This window comes from Carettochelys insculpta, chromosome 1 (assembly GCF_033958435.1).
Source record: "Carettochelys insculpta isolate YL-2023 chromosome 1, ASM3395843v1, whole genome shotgun sequence".
In the NCBI taxonomy this organism is placed as follows: Eukaryota; Metazoa; Chordata; order Testudines; family Carettochelyidae; genus Carettochelys; species Carettochelys insculpta.
Window position 1 is genome coordinate 123,888,902 of NC_134137.1, and position 23,563 is coordinate 123,912,464.

At 43.0% G+C, this 23,563-nt stretch overlaps 1 protein-coding gene across 1 annotated transcript in view; it reads right to left on the minus strand.

Annotated features, from left to right (window-relative positions):
• LOC142006585 (parapinopsin-like) overlaps positions 1–23,563 on the minus strand; it is a 126,380-nt gene that overhangs the window by 8,180 nt on the left and 94,637 nt on the right. Inside the window, exon 4 of the mRNA XM_074983253.1 lies at positions 17,314–17,547. Coding sequence (XP_074839354.1) covers positions 17,314–17,547 — 234 coding nt within the window. The remainder of the gene's footprint in view (positions 1–17,313; positions 17,548–23,563) is intronic.

Sequence of the window (23,563 nt, forward strand, 5' to 3'; positions counted from 1 at the left end):
AGGCAGCATACTTTGCACTCCTGTTAAAACTAAGTGCTACTTTTTAAAGTTCTCTCACAAAGCTGGCCACTCATTCAGGAAATGTATTTGCCACTTTCCTCTTACATTCCCACGCACATCCTTTATTGTGTAGTTCTAGTGTGCACTGGAGACCTGGAGTGGAAAATCTCCCAGGCCAAGAGCAAATTCCAAGAAACCTTTGCCTTCTCCTAGATGGTATAATTTATTTAAATTGGTGTGGATCTTTCATACAGCACTTCATCTATCCTAATTCTATCCCAGAGCATGTTAAAATTTACCAACTAGATGGGTGTTTATAACATCTTCACACCCAGTATGTGCTTTAGAGTTAAGTCACCAGCCTCTTCCCAAAATGGAGGCCCAATGACCTGTGAATCACAGGATCTCAGTCATCCCAATGAGGGAGGGTCCTGAGGTGACTTCCAAACCCTAGTTTCCCCTGTAATAGTTCAGCGTTCTACCAACTCGGGCATCTTGACAATTTCAGCTTTTTCCCTCCTGCTCCTTCCATCTATCAGTACCTGTATCAGCTGACCCTGAGTTGCTAACTGAGAATTCAAGTTCAGTTATACTTCTGAGCCACAGGACACTAGGCAGAAGAAAAGGGCAACTATAGACCTGTTACTCTCATCAGTCTTCCCTCCATTTATGGTGCCTCCCTCCTCAGCTTGGGTACTTTTTGCTTTCACGGGAGGCCACTGAGGTGGCTTTTTGGTGTTGGTCCGTTTTTAAACTTTGAGAGCAGAAAATCATTTATTAAAAATCCATACAAATCAGTTGCATTTAAAAGAGTGAATGAACATGTATGAGGTGTTCAGTAGATGTCTGGATAGCTTTTTAATAATGGTAACTTGTGACTTGTGTGTTTATACAGGAAACCCTCGATTTAATGGCCCCCAACATAACCGACTTCGGAAATAATGGATGCTGTCTGCCAGTCCCCTGCCCCCCACCCCTCCCAAATAAATGCTGGTGTGGCTGGAGACACCAGGGCCAGAGGAGCCGGTGTGGGGGCTGTAGCAGGGCACAGGAGCGCTCCTCCCCTAGCCTTCTGTGCATGGAACATGTCGGCACCCACCCACCGCTGCCTGTGATGGCGCTGAGCAGCAGCCATGGTGTTGGAGGCTTCTGCCCGCTGGCAGGCTGGTGGCGACCATGCTCCGCCTTCACACGGGCGGCTCAGAGCCAGGGGCTGGAGAAGCCGCAGTGCTGAGAGCTGCAGGAGTTGGAAGGAGCCAGGCCAGCATTCAGCTCCTCTCCTGGTAATTGGGAGAGGGAGATGGAGGTGTGAGGGGAAGAATGGGGTAGGACAGGGGAAGGGAAGGCAGGGCAGAGGACAGGAGTGAGTGATGGGCTGGGAAGGTCATGCAGTATAACCATTCAGATATAAAAGACTTATGGCATTAAGAGACACCCCTTCCCCCCATTAGCCCAGTAAATCGAGGGTTTACTGTACATACACAAGTGATGTGTAACACATTTTCCCATCCAGACTGTTCATCAATATTTCAGGGTGTGCTCCTGTAGCCTTGGTATGGATGTAATTCCCACTTGAAGTGAGCTGGGGACTGCCTGGGCAAGGCCTGCACAAACATGCCTCCTGAAGCGCATGAGGCAAATGCCCAGGTTAGACTCATCCCCCTTGTATGTCTCTAGAATTACAAAAGCCTCATTTCTGTGCACTGATGATGTAAGATTAAGAGGTGAGACAGTTGCACTTAAAACCACACCTACAAAGCTTGAGTAAATGTGCTGGATTTAAAGTTTTGTTCTGCTGTGCTTTCCACTGTGAATTATGCAGCTTTTTCAGCACAGTCCTGTTGCTTTTTGCATGAAGCCTTTAGATGGTTAAATCAAGGTATTCTGTTAATTCCAGAGAAATCATGAAAGTTTTGACTCATTTCGAGCCACTCATTTCTGAAAGGAAAAATACTTCTGATGTTCCGTTCCTTCTGAGGTATTCAAGGCAGAAGGGTTACCTGGCTCTCATTATTCTTCATGTTATTATAATGTTTAATGCCCACGTAATTATAAGTCCATGAAGTTACACCAATGTAACAGATTGGGGGTGGTAAAGAGAGAGAGAGATTAATGTATAATTATATTGGCCTATACACTGAGCGCAAATACTTAGCTTCATCAATGCAACCTAGTGATGAGATTCTTTTGTTTCAGATGAAGAATTTCTACTTGATTCTGTTCACACCAATTTTTTGCCAAATGAGGCAAAACTGAAATACTTCATTTTTAACCAGAATCAATTGCTGCCTTAGGATGTTGAAAAGATTTAACTCAATATATTTAGAAACCCAAGTAGTATGTAGACAAGGCCATACATGGTTACTTTTGTGTTGGTCTTCCTCATCAGTAATGCTCTCAAAAATGGAGAAATGCTATTAAGACACAGACAAAGATGATGAAATTAGCATTAAAATGCGTTGCCCGTGAAAGTGTCATTTTGTGCTCTTTCCCCTTCATCGACATTCCTTAAATATGTTAGAGTGTTCTTTGAGGCAGACTAGGAAACGTCATTAGAGAGAATAATGCAAATTTTCCTGAAAGTTATCCTCTCCAGGGCAAAGAGGATACCTGATTTAACTGTTTGAACTTTAAAGTAGCCCATGTCTGGGCATGCCTCTCAGAGGCTTATTTAATTAAATGAATTTTGACACAATGAATTTTTTCTCTTCAACTTGGCAAGTTCAGAGTTTTGTTCTTGGAATATCAGCTATGTAAAAGCCTCACATGTATCTCATATCATCTCATCCTTTGTGAAATGTAGTCATTGAACTATTCAGATATGTAAGACTGTGTACTTTTTTAATAGCTCGGACGATTATTTTGTATGATGATTTTTTTAAATGAATGTGTACTCTTCAACAACTTAAAGCTTGATGATTTTACAGGAGTCACATTTTTAAACAGTGTTTGTATACATTTTAACACTTTTCTATTTTGATTTTGTATATTTTTATGTATGCACAATGTACAGATTTTTGCTGTAAATAAAACTTTTGTTTTCATTTATTTAGCTGTGTTGGCTGTTACCCTGAATGGATGAAATTGCACATGACATGAAATGGGGATGTTACTGGTCTATTCTACATAGTGAGGAGAACAAGATCTTGAACTGAACCAGAGGTAGAAGCTAAAGTACTGTATTGAATTAAAAGTAGAAAACATACAAAATATGTGGACTGGGATATAGAGCGGTAAAAGTGAGTATGGACGAAATGGTTGCTATAAACCACTGGTCAATAAAAGGAACTGGGGTGACTGAAGACAACCTTTGTTTCACTGACAAGAATAATGGGAAAAAACCAGACACTCAGAGCCTTTTGTACACAGGGAAATTGATTAGCATATCCATAGTGATGAAATTATTTCAGAACCAAGTCACTTCTATTCCAGATTAGTGTCCACATTTGCAGTTATTCTGACATAGCTTTAGTACAATAGTTTATTTCACTATGGCTATACTGGTCAATTTCTCTTCTCAGAAAAGTCTGAAAGAAAAGGCAGCACTCTAGTGACTTGACGTGGTGTTGAGAATGTAGATAAACTTCTGTTGACATGAATGTTTTGTCTGCTCTGGAAATCACATCCACGAGGAGTGTTAACAGAATTTTATGAAGATATGAAGCAGAACCTGACCTAGGGCAGATCTCTGCAGGACCCCACTGTATACAACTTTCCAGCTTGATTGTGAGCCAGTGATAACTAGACTTTGACTATGCTTCTCCACATAGTTGTGCACCTCCCTTACAATAGATTTGTGTACTCTATATTTCTCTGGTGTCCTTTCAAAAAACTTAATAAGAACAATTGTTGTTTGGACAGTGGCAAAGAGAACAGCATGCTTATAAAATCTGCCAAGTTGTAACAGGTTGCAAAAGCTTTGGTAGAACAGGATTGGAATTCAAAAAGGTCTTGACAAACGAGAAAAATGGTCTGAAATAAACAGGACGAAATTCAGAAAGAACAACTGCAAAATGTTTCATTTAAGAAGGAACAATCAACAGCACACATGCAAACTGGGGAAAAAAGTAGAAGGAGTAGTGCAGAAAAGGATCTGGAACCTATAATGGATTGCAAATTAAATATGAGAAAATGATTTAACATTTGCAAAAAAGTGACTGTTATTCTGCGATATATTTTCAGAAATTTTGTAAGCAGCAAGACACAAGATGTAATTCTTCCACTCTATTCAGTTGGAATATTGTGTCCAGTTCTGGGCATCACACTTCTAGAAAGAGCTGAACAAGTCAGAGACAGTTCAGAGGACAACAGAGGTGATTAAAGGTCTAGATAACATGACAAAGGAAAGACTGGAAAAAATGGGTTTATTTAGTCTAGGTAACAGAAGGCTGAGGTGGAATAGAAGTCTTTAAGTATTTGAAATGTTGCTGTAAAGAGGAGGGTAACAAAGTGTTCTCCTAACTGCTGAGGTAATGACAAGAAGAAATGGACTAAAATTGCAGCAAGGAAGATGTAGGTTAGATATTAGGAAGTACTTTAACTGTGAAGGTTCTTAAAAACTGGAATAAATTTCCCAAAGAGGCTGTGGCATCGCCATCAAGGGAAGTTTTTAAAAACAGACAAACAGCTGTCAATGATGACTTAAACAAACATATACCCTGTCCAGCCTTATTTAAATTCCACCATTTTATAAGGTGAAAATTGGCAATCCTACTGTGTGGAACTTTAAGTGCGAACATCACAGTTACATACTGAGAGTGGAAAACCTTGTAAATTTCTTCAGCTTTGCACAGGTCACAGAGTAGGTCCTTTTGCTCATAGGTGAGAATTCAATTTCCCTTACTCTGTAGGGAACTTGCACTAATCAGTTGTCTGCATGGTGGGCTGACAGCCTCCTGCGAGGTGCTGAACAGTCTTCACTCACATTGACTTCACTGGGAACTGAAGATCCTCCACCCCTCACATGCTTGGCCCAACAGTGCTTGGTGTCTCTTACATGCTCTATGCTTTAATCAGGCAGACCAAAGTAAATGGACCTTTTCCATGGGGGAGCTGTCCAGCATTTCAGAAGAAGGATGAGAGCCATTAAAAAAAGATGATGTCTTAATCTGCTCTTTGCTCAGTGACGATAGCTGAAAGGGTGAGCCATTACTTTTCTGATGATGTAGAAAGGAAACAGAGGTAACTGGTATAGGTATCCTATGTAGATTTCTTCAGAAACAACTGAACTACAATTTGCTGTATGATGGCTTGTCTCAGCCATGAAGAGCATAGTTTTCTTTTACATGAGATGAAGTTGGGCATCCCACAAAATGTCTAGAACCTCTTATTATAAATGGCATTACAACAGATGTGTAGCAGATGTTTCTGATACAGGAGTAATTACTTTTATCCAAGCAGAGGCCTGTCTGGATTTGATATGTTTTGTCTATGCAGTAGTTCAAAAATGTCTGGGGGTCAGTAACATTTGGCTCTGGAGTCACGTGTAGATATTTAGCATCAATAATCCAAGAGTTATTTTAAAACACTGGCTGAGTAGCGAGCTGGACTGTTAATGATTATTTTCAATAAGTTATGGAGCACTGCAGAAATTCCAGAAGGCAGAAGAAAGTTAGTGTTATGCCAGTTTTTAAAGAAGTAAATGGGATGATCCAAGTAATTATAGGCCTTTCAACCTGACATCCCTATTTGGGCAAGATAATGAGCATCCAATACAGGCACTGATTAATAAGGAATTAAGTCTGAGTATTATATAATTAATGCAAATCAATATGGCTTTAATGAAAGAGAATCTGTTAAACTTACTTTATAGTTTTTTTGATGAGACTAGAAGTTTGGTTGATAAATATATTAGTGTTAATATAGTATATATAGACTTCTGTAAGACATTAAACCTGCTTCTGCACAACATCTTGATTAAACAACTAGAACACTATAAAATTAACATGGCATGAGAGATTGGTTCTTGGCTTCATGGTACTTAACATATTAGTCAATGAGTTGAAAGAAAACATAAAATAATTGTTGACAAATGTAGCAGATAACACTAAATTATGGGGGTGGTAAATAATGAAGACAGCACTGATTCTGAGTGATGTGGATCACTTTGCAAATTGGGAGCAAGCAAACAATATCCATTTTAATATGGCTAAGTGTATAGATCTGGGAACAGAGAATGTAGGTCATACTACAGGACAGGGGACCATCCTGTGAAGCAGTGGCTCTGAAAAAAGATTTGGTGCTCTTGATGGACAATCAGCTGATCCTGAGATGCCACTATGATGCTGTAATCAATAGATCTAATGTGATCTTTGGATGCATGAGGAGGGGAATCAAGTAGAAGTAAAGAGGTTATTTTACCACTGTATTTTGCAGTGATATAGCCACTGCTGGAACAGTGTTCACTGCTGGTGCCAGCAATTCAAGTATTGATATGTTGGGGAAGGTTCAGAGAAGACCCTGGGAATGACTGAAGGATTAGAAAACATGCCTTACAGTGACAGACTCAAAAACTCAATCTGTTTAGACTAAAAAAGGGAAGGTTAATGGGTGACTTGATTACAGTCTATAAGGGGAACAAATATTAAACAATGGGCTATTCAAAACAGCAGAGAAAGGCGTACTATGATCCACTGCTGAAAAGCTGAATTTAGACAAATTCAGGCTGGAAATATAACATCAAATTCTAACCACTGGAAAAATGTACTGAAGATGATGCTGGATTCTCCAACACTGATGATATTTAATTCAAGATTTGTCCTTCTTTCAAAAGATCTGCACTAGGAAATATTTCTGGGAAGTTCTTTTGGCTTGTATTATGTAGCTCACCCTAGATGATCTCAATGGTCTCTTCTGGGCTTTGGAATCTACAGAGAAGTTTATTGCAGGGAACAGATCTGCTGGTTGTGATTTGGCTGAGGTAAGGCAGATGACTATATTTTCTTTTACAGCTGCAAGGACTTCTTGAGTTATTAATGAGTTATGGATGAGCAAATCTTGTGACATGGGCACTCTACCACTCTTACTCAAGTTTTCTGAGACTCATGGTCCCTGTGGCAGTGATGTGAGGGATGGGGTTAATGGGGGATGCTTTGTCAATGGTTTTGATAAAAGGCTAGGTGCAGTGTTCTTCTTCAACACGTTAATCTTTTGACTGGGTGGTTTTCTATTCCAGGATCTTCTGAGATTAAAATCTATGGAGGACTAGCTGATTTGCTTCATTCACTGGAGTGGCAATGATGGCTCTCTTTAGTACCTACTATCAAGAAGGTAAATTTCTTTTGCCAAAAATATATCAGCTCTCAATTAAATGCTTATCAAGGTTGATGGAAATGTTAATCTAATTAATTAAAAGATTGGAATCCAACTTTAATATCCTGGCTGGGATGATTTAGTTAGGGTTGATCCTGCTTTAGGCAGGGGACTGAATTCGATGACCTCCTGAGGTGCCTTCCAACCCTATGGTTGTATAGATTTCTCTGGAAGTGGGGAGAAAGTATGAATGACTTATGTATATGATTCACGGTTATCAGATTCCCTGATTCACTGTCCCTAGTCCACACAACTCTTAGAGCCTATGTTTATATTGACGTTACAGGTCCAACTTGCTGTCTTCTTTTGGGGTTTTCTCAAGACCACTTCCATTCAGTTCCCCAAGAACTCAGTTCAGCTCCAGTCTCATCGCTTAGGTTCTCTTGTTTGGCAGAGAGATAATCTATGCTGCACTGATCAGACTCAAGCATAGCAAATGAGAGTAGGACATTAAAATTAACACAGCAAACCTCTTCCTTCATAAACACTGACATTAAATTGCATTTATATACATTATATATAATGGGCAATGTGGGAATTGGCTTCTTTACATGGTGTGTGGCATGCTCTGTTTATGTAGTGTCCATGCTTAGCATGCTTTTTACCTCATTTTTATGTTTATGACTTTATTCATTTTTATTTTGCTCATAGTAAATGGTTTCCCTGGATGTTCTCCCTCTTGTCCTGGCTAGCTCAGACATTGTCTCTTAGCTTACTGATCCATTCACTCATCTTAGTTGACCCAAATATTTTTGCTTCACCCACAAAAGCTTATGCCCAAATAAATTTGTCTTTAAGGTGCCACAGGACTCCTTGTTGGTTTTGCAGATGCAGTCTAACGTGGCTATCCATCCAAGATCTACAGAACGAACGCTGAACAGAATAGCACTAAAGAGGCCATTGCATCTAGTTCCTGTTCACAGGTCTAAGTCAGACTCATTTAGAATGGTGAAACCTGATGGATGGATATCAACTGACAGAGCCAGAGGCAAATCTGCCAGCAACTACAGCAATCTTTGACTTAAAGATGAAAAATAAAGGGTCTATTACTGCCATGACACGCAAGGAACAATTTCAGATTATTTTATTAGTTCCTGTTTCTTGGAGAGTTCAAAACATAATAGTGGAAATACTTTCATGTTTTTTCCCCACCAAATCAACTTACTGTTTAGCAGGTTTAAAACTAACAAAGGGAATTTTCTTCCTGCAGCATGTAGTAGGTCTGTGAAACTTCTTGCTAGAGGATGTTGTGATGACCAGGATTTCAACAGGGTTCAAAAAAGAGCTAGATTCATTCATAGAGGTTGGGTCCATCAATGGCTATTAGCCAGGATGGGTAGGAATGGCATCCCTTGCTTCTGTTTGTCAGAGGCTGGAAGTACATAACAGGAAAGAGATAATTCAGTGGTTTGAGCATTAACTTGTTAAACACAGGGTCCTCAGCTCAATCCTTGAGGGGGCCATTTAGGGATATGGGGCAAATAGACTTATTTAGGGGGGAAAAAAGGAGTGGGGGTCGGGGGATGGCGCTTTGTCCTGCCAAGAGGGCAGGGGACTGGAGTCAATGACCTTCCAAGGTCCCTTCCAGCTCTGAGAGATGTGTATCTCCATATATGATTTATCACTTGATGATTACCTGTTCTGTTCACTCTCTCTGGGGCATCTGGTATTGGCCATTGTCAGAAGACAGGATACTGGGGCTAGATGGACTGTTGGTCTGACCTAGTATGGCCATTCTTATGTTCTTAAATATATCTTGGATTTTTTTAAGTCAGCACTACAACCTGGCAACCTACATCTGCTTCAATACTTCACATAGTGCCTGATCCAAACTCCACTGGGTGATAACACAAATTGTGACTTTACAATAACATGTTGTTTATAATAGCCAAAAACCCCCTTGCTTTGCCTTTTCCCATGAGGCTTTGTTTACAAGGCATTACATATGCACACCTTTGTATTTTCAAGCAAATGATCTCTGCAGAACACATTCCCCAACTCCTTCAGCAGCATGGAGCTCCTGCTGGCACATTCCTTACACTTTGATCAAACCCACACTGCCCTGGAGCCAGTGAAGGTGTAGCAGCAATGGAAGGAGGCTGTTGGCTGTAACTTCTGTGGTGTAGGCACTCTCTTAGAGAATGAAACCTAGCAAGAACTTAATTTAAACAAGCTGTTATGACTCTGGATACACACAAAGGAACTGTGTAATTGCTGTATCATTTTCTTCCTATAGAATTCTCTATCAAGTCTTTTTCTAGAAACAGACAGGACTATATTAAGTCTTTGGTAGTAGAGCTCTTGTCTTTTACTTAATTGAATGAGGCACAAAAGATGTGTGGAAGGCTAGCACTTCTGAATAGGTGCAACAGTTGGAGAGGGGAACAGACCCAGATCCAAGGACAGTGAAGACCTGTCAAGTGGGGAAGATCAGACACAGTGAGGACCTTGGGAATCAAAAGCAAGTGCCTTCTTTTGAAAGCAGATTTCGAAGGTCTCTTTGAAGAAGAATGTGGCAGCACTGAGGCAGAACCCAGAGCAAGGCACCAGGGATGACTGACTAATACAGCTAAGAGTGCCTGGGTTTTCGCATTTGCATGGGATGACTGACTGGTATAGTTTTGCACGAGATAGGTGCCTAAGGTGTCTTGCAGCAGGACCCAGAGTCTCATCAACATTGGAGCATCGATCCAGATCGGCAGAAGCCTGGCTCCACTGCGACCGCATGTAACTCACCTGATCAACTAGGGGGAACAACTAGCTGGCAACAACAACAAGATGGAGTGTATTCCTATGTGTGACAGAGTGCATGAGTATAATATATGAATATGATACAGTGTTGACTGATCTATATTACCAGTAAATGTGCTGTTTTGCCTTATCACCCTCTGCCCTGCAAAAGATCCCATGCAGTTCTTTTAAATAGAACACCATTAACTTTCTGAATTAATGGAAGTGAATGAATAAATGTGACACACCACATCTGTATCAGTACCCATTTTTTCATTTCAGCTCATTCCCGAATGTCGGACTAGTCAGTGCGGCTGTATGCACAAATACCCATTCATGTCTCACTGAGCTTTTGAAAATGTTGGCTTCTCTGAAGGAGGCAGAGTTGGCGTAAGAACCAGGAACAAAATGTCTCTCTCTTCACCTGGAGTACTTTAAATCACAAGACCATCCTCGATGCTCACCCCAAATCCCTCGTTGATACCAACTCCTTTCCATAGCTTTTGACCGATGGCATCCACTCCTGAGCCTTCAGGTTCTTCTCTCTTTCCCTACCTTCTTTTTGGAGAACCCTCCCCCTCATCCCACCATTTCCAAGGCACATGTGTAATATCATTGAAATCGTATCTGTATTTGTCATAACGGTATTTTCCTTCCTGCTGAGTTAGTCAGATGTAATCACTTCCTTTGGCTGTTTTGCAGTGCATTGCTCTTTGGGGGAGAGGCTCTCTCTTCTTAATTCTGGGGAGCCCCAGGCAGACATAGTCAGATGTGAATATTACGCAACAAAACAGAAAGAGACAAGAACACATTTCACATTTCTTTACATCAGGAATGGGGAACCCATGGTCCAGATGGGGCCTGCAGCTTGCCTGGATCTGGCCCCTGAGGCACGGGGCTCCCATCCCCAGCATCCAGCTCACTGCGGGGCGGAGGTGGGGAGGTCTGTGCTTTGTGGGCCAGAGTCAGGCAAGCCGGGCCTGGATCCGCACTTGGGCTCTTGCTGGCAAGGGTCAGAAAACTGATCTGTCACCGCTCCTGCCCCAGGCTGGGTGGAATGTCAGCACAGTGCTGCCTGAAGAGCTTTTCTTTTGCCATTCTGACTGGTCGCAATTCTGGCCAATCTGAGCAGCCAGAGGATGGTGCCTGGGAGTGGCAGGGGAGCTATGCCAGCTCTGGCCCACGTTGCCCAGATGCCACACACCAGACCACTCCTGCACCCATCTCCCACTCAGACCCCACCACCTGCTGCTGCAACCCACTTCTGCCAAGAGCTCCCACCCCCAGTCCACTCCTGCACCCCCTCCTGCCCAGATCCCACACCCCAGCCCATTCCTACATCCCACTGGCACACAGATCACCAACTCCCAGCATGCTCCTGCACCCTCCCACCCTCCAAGACCCACCCCCACCGACCCTCAGTCTGCTCCTGCACCCTCCCTCCCACCCCACCCCACCCCTCAATACTCACTTCCTGGCAGCCCCCCTCCCACAATGAAGGCCTCATTTTTGGCCCCAACCCAGAGCCTCGGGGAGCCCACAAAACTCTGGGTCCCCAGGCTCTGGGACTGGTGTGTGAGGGGAATGAGGGAGTGTATTTTGGTTTGGTTTTTGGTTTGGTTTTCCAGCTTTTGTCCTTGGTTTTCTAGCTCCACTGGAAAAAAAAATTATGTGAAGACAGGATTTCTATTATTAATGTCCTCATGTATTGGATGTAGGTTCCAAAGTTTGGTACAATTCAAAAAGTGTGTATGTGTCTTATGTATTTCTATGCAGTTTGATTTAGCATTTTCCTTGCGTGAGAGCCTGGTTGTCTGCACACTGCTTTTACTTTAGGGCTTCATGATGACTATTGTTATAACAACTTTTTTACAATATCCTGTTTGTGTCCCTAGAACAATTCTACAACTTCTTCGGGATATGGAAGTCAGTCAGCTCTCTTCTATTCTGTTTATCTGCCACCTCTAGAAAGCTACAGATACAGACAGTTGTGAGAAAACTATAGAAATGTCTTTTAACTGCACTGAAATACAGTGAACTAGAATATCATATTATGTACAAAGAAAAAAATGGAATTGTCCCATTTCAAACACTGCCTGTCTCTTTACAAATAGTGACTGCAGATAAGTGCAACTGTAGTCTGGTTTACTCCTAAAAATCTGACCAACCTATCTATATTGCTCAGGGCTGTAAAAAAAAATGTCATGCCCTATGTGACGTAGTTAGTTTGATCTAACCCCAAAATAGAACCTAGATCCATGGAATTTTTTTTTTACAACAGTAATTTATACACACGTTGCCACAGCTTTCAAAATCAGGCATTACTTTTGTGGAAAGTATTGCAATCTGCATGATAATATATGAAGCTAGATTTATGAAATCACAGCTCTTCTATTTCTATTGTGGTTTGGCAAAAGAATAATCTGTCTGAATTGCCCTGTTCAGTTTATCCAGTTCCCCAAACAATTAGCTATAGCACATCCTAATGTAGAAAAACAGCATTTTCCTTCATTCAAATTGTGATTAAGTCTCTCTGACAGGTTTTAAAAAACACCCCACTGATTCAATGGGACTAACTTATTTACTAACTCCACTTGTCTGCTGACACAATAGGAATTGCTGTTCTGTCTATTCAAAGGCTGGAAACCGCGGTGCCAGAATAGTTGGGTCAGGGGCCACAATGGGGTCTTGCAGGCGAGAGGCATCACAGGGTGGGGCTTCGGGGACAGGGACTTGGGGGGCAGAAGTGGTGTGGGGGGTGTTGAAGCACAAGACCTCTCTGAGTTTAGGTGGTTAACATTCAGCTTTATTGAATTCAATAAGGCAACAGATGAGCCAAACTGGACACTAGCAAAACCAGCTCCAGCAAGGCTGCTTGATGCAGCTAACTCTGGTATTTTATACCCTTACACAAACAAGCCCAGTGTCAGAGGCAATTAGTTAGAGGATCGTAAATCACTTTCCAAAGAGAAACCGTTATCAGCAAGGAAAAACAGGTACCAGGGAGCTGGATCCCCAACTCCAAACAGTCCGTTAACGCATTCCATAGAGCTCATCCTCCTGGCCATTCCCAAACAGGTCAAGGAAAGGACAGGCTCCTGTGTGCGTGCAGAAGTAAGGGATGTGAAATGGCTTCTATACAAGATGGCTTCCACAGGGGTGAGGCCCTGGTTCAGGTGCCAGTGACACCTGCACTTTTAGGAAACTACTGTCAGTCACTATTGAAAAATTTTTGCTGCTTTTGTGTATGTGCACCTGCAGTAAGCCAATTGAAGCAACAGTTGCATGAACAGTGAATCCATGCCCCTATGTTAATCCCTCATCAAGCGATTTCCTTTGGGGAATACAGTACTGCATCCATACAGCACTGTACTGTTTCAAAGTAAGTGCTCAGCACACTGGGGAGACGTCCCACGTCGTATTGCTTCACTGTCAGGCTCTAAGCATTTTGGGATTTTTCTTAGTGCACATTGTGGGATATCTACCAAATGGCATTTGGAGTCAACAAGTCCCATGATTCTCTCCTTTTCATCCCATCGTCCAGCTTGTTGCCATTTTTACAATGCACTCAAATATGGGCTTTCCATGGTCACCAGGCAGGCTGTGTATGGTGGTGGTGACAAAAATCTTCTCTGCAAATCGCATGCCCTGTATATGATGGAAACTGCTCTAAGCCAGGGCCCCCTGCACCTCTGGGTCAAGCACCCCTGGAGTGTGGTGTGGTGTGGTTACAGAAGGGCCTGTCCCAATGGGCGATTCAATTAAAAGGGGGTTTCCCAGTATGGACTGGTCCCCTTGTTGGCTTGTGGCAGGGAATGTTGAAGGAAGGACCTACCAAAAAGGCAGGCTAATCATTACACATGCACATATGCAGGCTGGCCTTGTGTTGGCCTTTAGCTTGAGGAGGATTCTCTTCAGGACAACTGTGGGCAAACCAGGAAGATATCCCGTGTGGCTGTTTTGCAGGATGGGGACCCTAGAACTGGTAGAGCAATGGAAGGGGACCTCAGGCTATACGGAGACTGCTGAGAGGGCAGCATGGCCATGCAATCTTTGTGCTATGAGAGCACGATTTTTGGTGTAAGTTCTCTTTGTTAAGGCTCGCGGGTCTGCAATGTGCTGCAAAATAAACAGTCTGCTGTAATCCAAAAGGGGAGGTGGGGAATGCCATAAAAAGGCCTTAAAATCTCTTTGCTCTTGCAGTGTCTGTGCAGCAGGAGTCAAGCAATTTACCTCAGAACAACTCCACTCTGCTCAAAATTGAGAGTGCAGGTTAAAATTCCCAAATACGGCATTCTCTTGTCTGGCAACTTCAGTTCCCCAGCAGGACCGTGGGTTCTGCAGAACTAAAGGGTCTTGAGGTTGAGAGGAGGAGTGGCCCAGCCAGACCAGTGGCAGGAAACCAGGGCAGCGATAGTTGGTCTGGCTGCAAAAGGGCGAAGGAGCAGCCAGGGAGCAGCAACAGGGAGCAGTGTCCCGGGCTGATAAGGGGCCAGACAGGAAGCTGTAGCCCATGGCAGCCACTCTCGGGGCTGTGTGTAAAGCCCCTGGCCAGGGAGCTGCAGCTCATGGTGGCCTATCCCTGGGGCCAGGCAGGAAGCCGCAGCTGGGATTGTACAAAAAGCCACAGCCCTGGGAAGCTGAGGCTGGGCAGGATGCTGCAGCCCAGGGAGGAGTAGCTGGGGGCAGAGCCATTGGCTGGGTAGCCTGTGTGGGTGGGATAGGATAGGGAGTCAGGAAGCCATGGCAATAGTCGGGGGGGGGGAGCCCAGGAGGGGGCTGAGACAGGAGTCGGGGGGGCAGAACTGACCACCCCAGTCTGCCAAGATCCCTAGTCTGGGACCGCTCGGGTCCTGAGGTTGCTGGACCAGGGAGGTTGAACCTGTATTAATGAATGAATCTTCCACTACACTAAGCATGGCTTCTGTTTAGTGCATCTTGTTTTTAAACCCATGCTGTACTACCTAAAAGAAGCTTCCTGAAAACAAGTGTGGTAGCCCACAACTCAGTGTAGGATACCAACGGGAAGCCTGCCATATAGGTGTGGAACAGTTGTTTCAGGATGGGGATGCATCTGCATCCATTTGGTTTCAGATAAACACCATCCACATTTCAGTAAATCTGCTCCCACATTGAGTTTATTATTAATGCAGGTTGAAATGCCAGACGATTCACAGCACATGTGGTAAAGCCCTTCATCATGAAATGAGTCAAATTAACCGCCGACCACTTTGAAGCATACACAAGCTGAGAGTCTTCAGTGAGCTAATTATTTCTGTCAGCAGTCCCGTTGCAAGCCATGGGAGTCTTTGCATGAACTGGTGCTCACCAGCATAAGGCTTGCACAAATTTAGATCTGGGTCTTGTCCAGAGGCAATTTCTAATGTGTTATGGGCCTGTTCCTACATCCATTGAAGTCCATAGGAGTCTTTGCAGTTTGATGAGTTCACTCCTATTTTCCCAAGATATTGTCCCTCCTCTGTTATGTCAGATGTTTTGAATGGTCTGTCCCTAATCAGGAACTTTCCATTCACACCTAATCTGACCTCTCTCTTGCATGCTCTCCTCTGTTATGCTCTGAAGCACTTTTTCAGCGTCAGGAAAAGTCCACTGATAATCTCAGTGTGGCTGTGTTCACATTACAATATTGGCCATGTATACTACTGGTGGATGTAGTTTCAGGAGTAGAACTTGAAGCAGTAAATAGAGAGGAACAGCTCTTGAACTATGTAATGAGGCATAGCTTCATAGACTTCAACAGATTTTGTGTAGGGCGATCATAATTCCCTGTCCAAGTACAGGACAGGGAGACTGGGAGGAAGGGTGGCTCCTCCTGGCTCCACCAAGCCCCAGGGAGCCGAGAAGGAGACACAGTAGCCGGTCCTCCCCAAGCCCCAGGGAAGCAGCAGCCCACTGAGTTTCCTGAGCCCTGGGGAAGCAGCAGCTGCTCGCCTTCCCTGGGAGCCCCAGGTGAGCGGCAGGGATGTGGCAGCCACCCACACTCCCCACACTTCTACAAGGCTCAGGGAAGTGACCTACATGCTCTGCCTGCACAGCTGCTGGCAGAAAAGGTCAGCGGTGGGAGGTGATGTACTAAATATCAAACACACTCTATATCTTAAGTAGGAGCTTGCTCAAAGATTTTGCAACAAACTGTATTATCCAGAGATGTATGTGTTGTCTGTGGCTGGTGCCTGAAGGTTTAATAAAACAGATGCACTAAAACCTAAACTCCTGTATCCTCAAGGAAAATGTATGTCTCAGTTGACTGTCTACTCCAGGTCTTCTCTCAGTGTGTGATGCAATTCCTCTTGTACACTTAGTTCTGCCAAGCTTCTACAGGGATCTCAACAATAATCCCCAATTAAAAAAGATGTGTTAGACATCACGTATATAGCCCATCTGTTTCCACGAGGCAGTAAACTGGTATCACCACAGTGACATAGCTCTTTCAATAAAAGGGCTAGTCGAGTACTTTATTTACTAAAGCACCCAAAACACTTTACTATTTTTTCTCTTTGTTGCTCTGGCTATGAGATGCCAAAATAATAATATGTTGCCCTTTTAATATAAGGATTACATTACAGAGTTGGATATGAGTTAGCCGCATTGGAAGATGTGGAATAACATGATAGCTGTGATGTAGAACACTGTCAGATCCACAGAGGATATTGGAAAGAGGAGAGGACAATGATAATCATACAAGCTCAATTTAAAGACAATTAGTAACACAGAGAAAGCCGTGCTAGTCTACATACTATCAAAACAAAAAAGCAGTAAATTACTTTACCATGGGTTGAACCTCTATAGTCTGGCACCCTCAGGACCTGACCAGTGCTGAAGGGGAGAATGTGCTGGACCACAGGAGGTCAATATTGGCTAACATATTACCACTACTTCCACTGCTCACTGGACTCCTAGAAGACATTAGGGATAAATTAGAACTAAAAAACAGCACAGAGCCTGGACTGGTGACTGTAAACAAACTTTGTGGGACTACGTGAAACTTGACCACACCATGATAGTGGTTGGCCAGCCAACTAACATTGGGCCAGGTTACAGGTATTACCAGAAGAGAGAGTGCTGGACTAGAGAGGTTTAACCCGCACAGTTATTGAGCATGAATCCCTTTCAATGAGTCCAACCTACTTTAAACCCTGAGGCCAACAGGGCATGAAGTGTCCTTTTGGTTTCGATCAGGTAGTAAAAGATGAGCCATTGAAGAAGACCACTAATCAATAGTGAATAAGTAATTAAAGCTGTGTTCCTTACCTGCCTGTTCATAAGTATGTAGATAATCGGATTGCATACAGTGCTGCTTTTTGCCAGGATGGAAGGGATGATGTATGCTACTGGAGAAACTGCACCTGGACGTCCAAATGTTGCAAGTAGTGCTATAACTCCATAAGGCATCCAGCATATTAAATAGCAGATTACTGTAGTAATCACCATAAAGAGGACATGGTATTCCCTTTTACGGGCAGCGTTCTTACGGATTTTTCCAACCTAGTGAGAGGTAAACAATAATATCTCATTATTAAGAAGCTATAAAAGTTATTTTATCTCTCAAGCAACTTATAAATCTTGGACTACACTTCAAAGTATCACATAAAACATCCCTGGGTGTTCTATAAAAGATGTACAATCATTTAACTCCGTTTTTTCTCATATACAGGACTTGACTGCAATGGATGCAACTTCACGATGTTTACACAAGCCAACTGCAAGCTTATCTGGTTGAAATACAGAAATGACCAAAACATTATTAACAAATACCCTGAGAGTTATAAACCATTACTGCTGTGGTTGTTCCAACGCTACTGTACGGACGTGAAACTGGGACAACACACATTTGAAGGCACCTGAACAATATCACCCATGTCACCTCAGGAGAATCCTAAATATCTCTTGGGAGCATAGGCACACGAACACTAGTGTCCTGGAAAAGTCAAACAGGACCAGCATTGAAGCCATTATCATTCATCAGCAACTTCATTGGACTGGTCACATGGTTCAGATGTCTGATCAGCGCCTCCCAAAACAGATTCAGTTCTCTGAGTTGGAGGAAGGTGAGAGAAGCAGTGGAGGGCCAGCTGAAGGCAAACGTGAAAAAGTGCAGCCTCCGTGTCAACACTTGGGAGAACCTTGCCCAAGACAGTCCCAGTGGAGAACAGTAATCTGTGAGAGGGCGGCACAATTTGAGAGGTCCTGCCACAGTGCAGATGAGGAGAAGTGAAGAAGAAAAGTGAGTAAAAAACTGCCCTGAGCCTCTCCAACAGCTACCAGCACCTGTCCCTTCTGTGATAGTATCTGCAGCTACAGAACTGGGCTGATCAGCCATCAACAGACTCACAAATAGGAGGGTGACATGAAGACATCCTACTCATTACTGAGGGACTGCTGAGAGAGAGACTGCAGTGTTACAATACCTAAACCCCTGACAGACTGTTAATATTAATGAGTGCACAGAAAACACACACACCCTTTACACAGAAACCTCACTCGCTACGGAAGAGGAATAGACTGCATTTTGTGAATATGACCCCTTTTTGTCTCTCCAGATGGTCTCTACACATGGAATATTCTTCCTGATCATCTGTGCCATGCAACCTCCTTTCTCCTTCATCCCCTCACCCATGTACAACCCAGCTCGTCCCACAATATTTCAAACAATGATCCCCTCATTAACACATTAAGAAGTGTCACTCTAAAAGACATTCTCTGTAAGGCCTCTTTACCCTGGTGGAGGAGGATGGAGAGGCCTTGGTGAAAATGAGAGGAAGACACCAAGGATCACATTAATATAAACATGTCAAACACAAAACTGATAAGAATTCAAAGTGTACCGATTTGGGACAGATTCTGCAATAGACTGCAGAAATGCACATAATGAAGGCTCTGTTTCAGGAAAAAACATGTACACAAAGTCATTTGAGAGGAAGGTGGGAAACTATTGACAATCTGAGAGGTATAGGATCTTCCATTGCAATATGCAGCACACAAACCATGCAAATTCTAACAACATTTGTATGCTCACACTTATCTGCAAGTTATGAACCACTATTATTGTGTACTGTGGCTCATGTGAAGTCAGAGGGAAGGCAGAGTAACATGGTGTAACATCAGTCCTATTGATGAGGCATTTGTCTGGTACCACAAATACATTTTAATCTCAGGTGTGTACATAAAACAAACACAACATTACGTGACACAAAAGGATTCTGTCAAATATCCGAGGACCTGCTAGCACCAATTCTCTCTGGAAGCAGGAAAAAAAGAAATCTGGCATCTCTGCAAATATAAGGAAAAAAACATTTAATATGAACAAAGCTGCTTATATAATCACACACTGCTTGTTCACCTAAAACTCCCATTGGCTACAATGGCAATTGTGTCTTGTTATAGAAAACAGGTCTAGCTCCTGTGGGAGATGGAATAACATTAAGGACTTAATATTAACAGAGACAGGCTAAGTCCCCAGCTCAGTCATGTTAGCCAGAGTTAAAGATTGCCAGTGAAGGCAGAGACAAAACTAGATAAAATAGATGAGTGATAAAGGGAGGGATGCCATGAAAAATCAAAGTGCTCATGCAGCCATGTGTCTTGCTAGCTCTATATTCTTACGGGCTTATTTTTTACTGATGATGCCAATGCTTGTGATTTCACTGTGAGTCTCCCACTAGTAGATGTTTTAGTTAAAGCCCTAGCTTCTGGAGACAAGTGATTATGTGAGCCTCTCAACAGTCATTAAAAAGGAAATGGCTGTAGAAAAAATCTTGGAAATGTGACTCAACTACACCTGAAAGGCTCAAGGCAGAAGGCAAATAAAAATGGCCAGGTTTATATTTTAAAAATCTCATTAGTTTTAACATGCCTGATCCAGGATTTTTGAATGTTTGGAGGTATGCAAGGGTGTCCCGGGGGTTGGGGTGGGGCGGGGTGTTCTCCATGCTGTGGGCTCTGGTCCTGGCCACAGCTCTAGTCCCACTGTTGTGGGCTCTGGCCATGACCCTGGTCCTCCAGCCGGATGCCAGCTCGACCTGCTGGAACACAGATGTTGCTGGACCAGAGAATCCCATTTTTAAAGGTACCTGTATCTCCCAACCATAGGAAAATTGGGGGAAGCCACCCTGGGCCCTCGAAAAGAGCAGGGTCTGGGATGGATCTCTTGATTCATCATACGAACATGACAGCTCTGCTGTTATGTTTGTATGTGATCATATACATTTGGTAAACTCTTACCTGTATCCTGAAGTTAATATCATTCTCTTCCTTACCCTTCCTTCTTAATAATAATACTTATTAATAATAACAACAACTAGCTCTTATACAGCACTTTTCATCCATCCATCTCAAAGTAGTGTACAAATGAGGTCAGTAGCATTAGTCGCATTTTACAGATAGAGAAACTGAGGCATGGAGGGGCATGTGACTTGCCCAAGGCCAGTGGCAGATGCAGAGAATTAAGCCGAGGTCTACTGAGTCCCACTCCAGTGCTCTCTTGCCTTAGCCTGTCCATATGCCCCCTCCCTTGTCATCAGTCTCCCATCTCCTCTTGCTTCAGTCTGTCCTTATCACAAACCTTGATCTCACATTTACATTTGAGATGCTGGCGTCAGTTTCACTTCATTTAAATCAACCCATCAATCACACACAATCAGATAATCCTCACATAAGAATCTGAAAGCTCGCTGCCCTAGAGTTGGGGCTGAGGGTGCTGGCCTCACCTTCAGCACCTCCATGTCATTTCTCAAAGCTGCTTAAGCCCAGGGTCTGCTGCTCTTAGTCATGGTGGATAGAGGGTACAGCAGTTTGGAGTTGGTCTGATGCATTTTTTATTGGAAGTTCTGGAACATGTAAATGGAGACATAAAATGAAGATTGTGTTCTGCAAAGGTGTCCAACCTACAGCCACCAGGCTATGCACAGCCCACCAGAGCCTTTCATAAAGCCCATGGCCTGCTTCAGAACCAGTATACCAGGGCCCATTCATTTGCATTTTGTTGTCCTGTTCACATATTTTTAGTTTACACGAGTAAATTTTAATAGCTTAAATAGCCATTTGAGACAGTAACGAGCCTTGTGAAAATTGGGGTGGAGGAAGATGTGATATAGCTTGAATTTCGTAAGTCTCTTGAGACTGCCTCATGTTACCATCTCAAAAACAAACCAGGAAAACACAACCTAGATGGACCTACTATAAAGTGGGTATATAGCTGGTTAGAAAACCATTCCCATTCTGCTAGGGCAGAATGAATGTGGTTCCGTTAGGATCAGGTTTGGATCTTGTTTTGTTCAATATCTTCATCAATGATATAGATAATGACATAGAGGGTACACTTATAAAACTTGCAGATGATACCAAGCTGGGAGGGAGTGCAAGTGCTTTGGAGGATAGATTAAAATTCAGAATGGTCTGGACAAACTAGAAAAATGGTCTGAAGTAAATAAGATGAAATTAAAGAAGGATAAATATAAAATACTTCATTTAGGAAGGATCAGTAACACACATAAAAGCAGGCAAACACTATCTAGAAAGGAGTACTGAAGAAAGGAATCAGAGGTCATAGCTGATCACAAGCTAACAGAGTAACACTGCTGCAAAAAAGCAAGTATCATTCTGGGAGCATTAACTGGAGTGTTGTAAATAAGATACAAGTAGTAATCTTCCACTCTTCTCCATGGTGATTAGGTTTCAAGTGGAATACTGTGCCCAGTTCTGCACACTGCATTTCATAAAAGCTGTGTACAAATTGAAGAAAGTCAATCGATAACAACAAAAATTATTTGAGGTCTAGAAATCATCATCTATGATGCAAGGTTGAAAAAGTTAAGTGTGTTTAATCTGGATAAGAGAAGACAGAGATGGGCATGATTACAATTTTTAAGTACCTAACAGCAGGAGGGAGAAAAACTGTGCTTAACCTCTGAAGGTAAGACAACAAGCAACGGGCTTAAACTGCAACAAGGACAGATTGGTTGAACATTAGGAAAAACTTCCTTCAAGGTGGTTAAGCATCAGAATAAATTGCCTAGGGAGGTTGTGCAACCTCCATCACCAGAGATTTTTAAGAGCAAGGTAGACAAGCACCTAGCCAGAATGGGTTATATAATACTGAGTCCTGCCACGAGCGCTGGGGATTGGGCTAGATGACCTTCCAAGGTCCCTTCCAGTCCTACAATTCTATGATTCTATGTGTGTAAATAAACAATACTAAATACATAGTAAAGAAATGTAACTTAAAATATTAATCAGTACAGGCAACTTTAAATCTTATTAAAGAATCCATAGAATCTTTTTGGCCCTCACAAGTTTGTTCTTAAGTATGATTTGTAGCAGTGCAGTTTATTTGCCTGGCTTTTATCCTGGGTTAAGAAGGGTTTGCTTCTCCAAACCCTGCTACGTTGGTGCAAACCATGAAGTACACTAGGGATTCGCATCAGTTCAGCTATGCCTCTGGCTGAATTCCTAGTGTGGGGAACAACCATTTGTTTTGAAAATAAGGGAGTAGGCCTGTAGATTGACCTATCCTGGGCCAAATTTACATGTCCACTTTATGACAATTGATCTTAGAAGACAAGTTACAGCTATAGCAACCCCAGAAAAGACTCGAGTGTCTGAAAACAGGCATGTGGTAGCCTGTTTGATTGTCATCATAATGACATTTATACTTCCTGGGGTCCCTCTAAACCAGGGATGGCTAATCCTCCTCCTGGCTAACCCTCCATGCACTGAGTGTGCCATCCGCTGCTCTGTGCATGCATCCCAGCACTTGGTGGAAGTAGTACGTAGTGGCAGTGGCTCTGGTGAGTCACCGGCATTGAATTACAATGGCGGGGACTCGGGGTGCCTGGCTCTGGGGGAGGGGAGGGCATTGAGTTAGAGCAGGAGAGGGAGAGGGAGGGCTGGGGGTGCCTGGCTCTGGAGGAGGAGGAAGGCATTGAGCCACATATATATTTATTTATCTATCTATAGAAAGAAAGAAAGACTCTTTGAACTCTATCTGGCACTTCGTCCCTAATTCATTGGCCATCCCTGCTCTAGATCCTAAACTACATGGGCTCAGGATGAATTTCTAAATCAGATATCAATATCAGGCTACTGCAAACTCCTATATTATACACAACGTTCTTTTAACATAGTTATAATCAGGTTTTGAAGTCAACCTCTCAAATGTCAGAAAAGGCCACTACTAATGTTTCTTGTGCCACCTTATTTCAGCTTCCATGTTCAGATGCCCTATAGCAAAATCATTAATTACATGATCACATATGATTTTTTCCACACAACCCATCTGTAGAGTGCGAGAAGACATTGTAATGGTCGAGAATGCAGTCCGACCCCTCTGTGAATCCTCAGGAGAATTCCAAACAGACCGGTCTGTGCAAGGTGAAAAGCTGCAAAGCAACTAACCCTGCCATGGCAACAACTGCATACAAGGCTTGCTTGCCAAGACTTCAAGGCTACGCTGGCAGTAGGCCACAAGAGATAGTGATAAGAAATGCATAGGCAATTTTAGTCA